At 34.1% G+C, this 6000-nt stretch overlaps 1 protein-coding gene across 1 annotated transcript in view; it reads left to right on the top strand.

Annotated features, from left to right (window-relative positions):
• The window catches only part of LOC119675192 (tau-tubulin kinase homolog Asator-like), a 1264-nt gene extending 1220 nt beyond the window's left edge, over positions 1 to 44 (top strand). Inside the window, exon 4 of the mRNA XM_038086382.1 lies at positions 13 to 44. Within this exon, the coding sequence (XP_037942310.1) occupies positions 13 to 44 (32 nt within the window). The remainder of the gene's footprint in view (positions 1 to 12) is intronic.
• The last annotated feature ends 5956 nt before the right edge of the window (positions 45 to 6000 follow it).

Here is a 6000-nt window from a genome sequence, read left to right as displayed (position 1 = left end):
GATCTGTTCTAGTTTACTTATCCGTTCATCTAAAACTTTATTAAATTTTTCCTGGTTTTGTAGCAGTTGAAGTACCAACTGCAAGGTTGAAGAAATTTCTCCATGGTTTTGAGAGTTATTATTTGATTTTAGTGCTTGGGCATATGAAGGTGTTTCATAATTTTGTGTTAGTTTAGAAACTGGCAAATTTTTTATATATTCAGTGGCAGCAGAGTTGGGTTTATCTGGCTTACTACTTTGGTTGTCTTTCTGAACGGTTTTGTTTCGCATCTTTTGTAGCTCTTTGGCTACAATACATCCGCGATAGTTAGCTGGATGAGATTCGCCACAATTGCAGCATTTTGGTAAAGTTTCTGCTGGTTTTGTACAGCTTGTTGTTGGATGCTTTCCCGTACATTTAACACATCTTGCCATTTTTGAACAGTAGTTCCTTGTGTGACCAAAAGTTTGACAATTTTTACACTGAGGTATTTGGTTTGGTCTTTTTACTGCTTCAATGGAGACAATAGTAGCTAATATTTTATTTATTCCGTAAACCTTTTTAATATCTTCAATAGACTCAAAGGTGAGCAGAAACATACCTAACGGCTCCTTTGTTTTCCATTTAAATTTCCGATCTGCACTTATGGCTTTGAGCCCTTGTCTCTGTAAGTCCTCGACAATAAGTTTAGGTTCACAGGAGTGATGCAGGTTTTTAACAATAACACGAATAGGTCTTGTTTGTTTATCTTCATATGAGTACCAATCTATCTTAGCATTAGACAGCAGCTTTGTTATGCTTCTGTAGTCATCTGCTTCCCTGGTATTGAGCTTATACTTCCCGTTATTTATAAGCTTGAATGAAAAATCAGTTTTCGCAGTGTTTTTAATGTTTTCGTAAATCTTTATGTAATCAGTAACTCCTGATATCATTATTGGAAGGGGAGAATGCACTTTGGGGCCTTTATTATTTAATAGAATTTCCGGTTTCGGATTGGCATTTGTATTTTTATCATATGAAACATGAAGCTTTAGAGAAGATTCAGCTTTTCGTTTTTTATTCGGACGTTCTTGTTTCAATATCTAGTCAGTTTCTAACGCCAATTCTTCTTCATCAGTATGGTACTGAACAATCGTGCTATCTAATTTTGCATCAACAGCATTCTTATCAGCTTCTTTCTTTTGTGATAATGTACTATTCTTTTCTGCCTTTAGTTTTTGATTTTCTTTTTTAAGACTTTCACAACTAATTTCTAATAGATTTATTTTTTCTGTTAAAAATTTAATGTTACGTTTTAACTCATTTAGCATGTTATCTTGAGTCTGATCTAAAGGCGTTTCATTTCTACATGAAGGGGATGGAATATTCCTCATGGCATCTTGCATCCTTTTAGGCTGAGCTATTCGCTGATCATAGTTCAAAGCTTAAAATAAAGTTTATGTCGATGACAGATTTGAAAAATGTCTGGTTGTTTAAGTGTTGTAGTTATCCTGTAACGCACAGTTTTCACGAAGTAAACCAAAATTACGAAAACAATTATAAATAATTGAAAGAATTGAACAAAATATAAAATTGTCACAATATATTTACAGTTCGTTTATTTAGTTATTTAAAATTTTTTTTTGCAATTTCTTACTTTCGTTAAGAAAAGCATATGCTGTCTCTATCAGCTGTTGAGCAAATAAAATTTTATTTTTGTTTTTTTTGCCTTTGTTTAATTTGCAAATTAAAGTTTAATTTTTTAGAACAAAAAATTTTTAAATATACAAAACTGAACTTCATCTTTTAAAATCGGGCACCGTTTTGATAAATTTTATTTTATTTATGATCAACGGATCAAGTGTTTATAACTTTGAAATTTGAAATTTAACTTTTCGGATTAAAAACAATAGAAGTTGCGGAGCGATCATTTTTCGTGCGTATTTTCACCCACGGTTCAATTATCCTGTTGAAGTAAAGAGTCTATGGTCACGTTTCACAGGAATGATGAAAGCAACCCTCCCTGGCACCCTTGACTGCTCTCCGTCTCAGTCTATGTCTTCCATATTGTAGGTTTACTGCTTTTTGCCGTAGCATGAAATCCATCCATCCAATAATGAGTGAAACGATCAGCTAGAGCAGATTTCAATTTATTAAAGCTTACTTTGTCAATGACTCCTTCGATGTCCATCATGATGGCCATCATGATATGCTTCCTGAAGTTAGCTCTCGGTAGAGAGTGAGCTTTAAGCATGAAAGAGGTGAAGCTAACTGGCCTGAATGACTTTGCTTCTGTGTAATCCTTCTTTCCTGGCTTTAGTAGCAAAATCACCCCTGACTCTCTCCAAGACATAGGGACGTACCTTGTTGCCAGTGATGTCCTGAATATCTCCATGAGTCTGACTACGAGCAAGTCAATTCCCCATCGCAGGAGTGCTGGAAATATACCATCCAACCCCGGTGACTTAAATGGAACGAATGCCAAGATGGCAAGATGCATTTGTGGTCACGGAGGTGTCAAGACTCTACAAGGAACTCTCTGAACATACATTTCCCAGGATCCTATCCCTAGAAACAGAATTAGAATACACTGAACCCCCTAGGACAATAAAAAAGAAAGTTTGAAAGACTGCCAAAGATATTATCATAATGCCTAGAATCAGGTGGGAATTACCTCGCTCAAGCCACTGAAATCTTCGGCTACTGATGGCACTACTCTGGCATTACTCCAAAACTGATGGCAATGGCACTACTGCAAAAAGAGGGTGACTACAAGGTGGAGTATTGTTATCACTAATGTGGAGTATGGTAGTAGATGAACTATTGGTAAGACTGGATAGAAATGGCTTCCAAATCCAGGGTTACGCAGATGATGTGGTAATAATCTGCAGAGGAAAACTCAAACATACTCTGTGCGAGAGAAAAGAATGGTGCAATTCGGTTGAGCTGAAAATAAATCCAGTAAAAGCAACCATTGTGCCATTTACCAAGAAATACTAAGTCAAACATCTTAAACCCACCCCTTTGGATGGGTTAGAAATAAAACCACAAAAGGAGGTAAATTTTTTGGGTATAACCTTTGATTAAAAATTACTATGTAAATTTCACATCCAAGAAGTGACAAAAAAGACAACCAAAGCCTTTATGACAAGTAGATCCATCGCAGTTAAGAACGAGGTGTACACCAAAGTCACTGCGATGGATGGATACACAGCAATAATCAGTCCTATGGTCACTTACGGATCAATAGTCTGTCAAAACTACTCAAAACAGTAAAGCGTTATAAACACACTCAATGAGGTACAGTGACTTGCATGTGTTAGTAAAACAGGAGCAATGAGAACATGTTCTACATCATCAATTGAAGTACTCCTGGAACTCACACCTCTTCACATCCGTGTGCAATCAAAGGCGAAGACAGCTGCTCTTAGAGTTGTTACAAACAGAATGACTGGTCTTGAAACCAACAGCAAAGAATTTGATACTCTGGCTGCACAAATCCCAGAAACTGAAACGCGAGAGGATTGATTGTAAAGTATACTTTACAAAAAACTTCAAAACTGAATTTGGGCACAAAAAAGAATTGGAAGCTTTGCCCAAAACCCAAGTAATAAATGACTAAAAATAACATGGTTGGAGGAGCAATGAGGGAGCTGGAGCTGGTGTTTATGGACCAGGTAAGAAATATTGGGAAATAATGCAACTATCATTCAAGCCGAAATATACACGATAAAAATATGCGCGAGTTTTAACTTTGAACCTAACTACGGGAATCGTAAAATTGCAATACTGACTGACAGCCAGACAGCTATAATGGCACTCATATCCTTGTATGGGAGTGCATTGACAAGCTGAACATACTCCGCTGAAATAATCAGGTGCACCTAATATGGATTCAGGAACATGCTGGTATCCAAGGCAATAAAATGGCAGACAAACATGCCAGAAGAGGCGCAACCTCAAGAATGAATGACCCAGAACCATTTTTTGGTCTAGGCAAAGGAACTCTTTCTATTCTAATGAATGGTACAGATACCATCTGTACATCCGTAACCTACCCAAGCTACCAACGGCTGAGAAATGATTTATTAAATTGCGTTTCACACATATGATTCCACTCACTCACTTAATATAGCTGATTAGTCACGCTAATATGGACAATACTCTCGGACAAGTTCATATATTCTTCTCTGAATAGTGTTTGGTTTCAATTACATGAAACCATGGATACATGTGTAAACTAACAACAGAAACGCACAACTGGTCACCTTTAAAACTTGAACAACATGTAGTCACCCAAGATATGAGTGATAACGAATGTCAAAAAGCGAGAGAATGAGATTAATGGAAAAACGTTGGCGTCAGTTGCGTAGCTTGGTTCGGAAAATATATTTTTCAATTAAATAAATTATATTATCTTAAAAGATTAAATTAAAATAATTTAATTTACAATATTTTGATATTGTTCACAATATAAATGCAGCAATTGTTGTATATAGAAAAAAATGCAATGATTTATAAAAACCACAAATTATTCAAAAACAAGTGTCATCGACTATTCTCTTTATTAACGATTACAATTCTTAGCTAACTAACTAGATAAAAATTACAATAACCAACATAATACAGACAACAACCAATATAATCTAGATGAAATTACAATATTAGTTTAACTGTACTGTAGAGATATTACCTCCTTTAAAGCTCAGACTGAACTGAACTGCTTGTGCCTTGGCACGCATGCTTATGTTGATTTTTCAAACGAGACTTTTAAGCGAACTTGTTTGAATGTTTCGCTACAATTACTTGAAACCAAAGGGTGTGTTGGACTTTGGTAAGTACGGGCAGTTAATATTATCAAATAAAGAGTAAAATTTAAATAAGTTTTATTTTAGAAAAGAATGAAGAAGTTTTGGAAACAAGATTGCAAAAAAAATAGTTTTGAGCTTTTAAAGAAAATTTGGTATTACGCGATAGGATAAAAGAGTGCATTATCAGATTAGAAATAATTTTAGGAAAATCGTCTATGCACGATTTAATATTGTCACTTTTATTTGGCATGATTTCCATAGCTTGGACATCCAACATAGAATGCTGGTATTAAAACATTTTACTAAATTTTATATAACAGAATATAAAAAATTCCTCCGATCTTACCTTGTTTTGAGGATTATCTATTATTATATAGACTTAAGATATTCTTTGTAATCGTGCGCTGGTTAGTGTGTCTTAGCCAGATTTTATCTTTACAATTTAAGTCGTATACATTTAGTTGGCTCTGAAATATATAATATAATATATGTAAGCCACTAAATATCTGGTATTTTGTGCTATTCGAATTGATGTTATTTGCCATGTTTCGTAATCTTCGTGTTGTAGTATTGTCTACAAACAAAAAAAAATTACATTGTATTTATACAAAAAGAAATATTTAAAAATATGCTTACCTCTTGTTTGTTTTGATTTTTTGATTGTTTGTTTATGTTTATATTTTGTTTCATGTGTCAAATATGTCAAATTTTGATCATTTTAATTTTCGTCATTTTTGGTATAATTTTGGTCGAATTTTGTTTACTATATTTAATAGTAAATGCAAAAGCACGATAGCTCTTTGTATGGTTAATGAAATTTACTCAGTAAGTTAAGCTTACTAAGTAACCAGTGAAAATGTACTATAAGTTATAAATTAGCTCACGCTCGTGAGTACCAGTTCGAGCCGATGCTCATGAGATCTTATGCGCTGTTTACAAGAAAAAAATAAGTAATTCAAAGTTTATATGAATGTAATAAAACAATTTGCTTAAAATGCGAAAAATAAGTGTAATAAATTTTTTATATCTTAAATATAATAAAAAACTATTTCCAGTAAGCTGGTTTTTTAGTTGAGCTCACGGTTCGTGAGATCTCATGAACAGGTTTTTAATATGAGCAAATTGAAGACACACACTGATGAGCAGCTTTTCAATATGAACAAATTTTGGGACACGATCATGAGCAAATTTTGTACTCACTTAATAATTGGCTCTTGGCCATGAGTGACT

This window comes from Teleopsis dalmanni, chromosome 2 (genome assembly GCF_002237135.1).
Source record: "Teleopsis dalmanni isolate 2A chromosome 2, ASM223713v2, whole genome shotgun sequence".
NCBI lineage: Eukaryota > Metazoa > Arthropoda > Insecta > Diptera > Diopsidae > Teleopsis > Teleopsis dalmanni.
The sequence above is the reverse complement of the archived record's forward strand: the minus strand, read 5'-3'. Positions and strand labels throughout refer to the sequence as shown.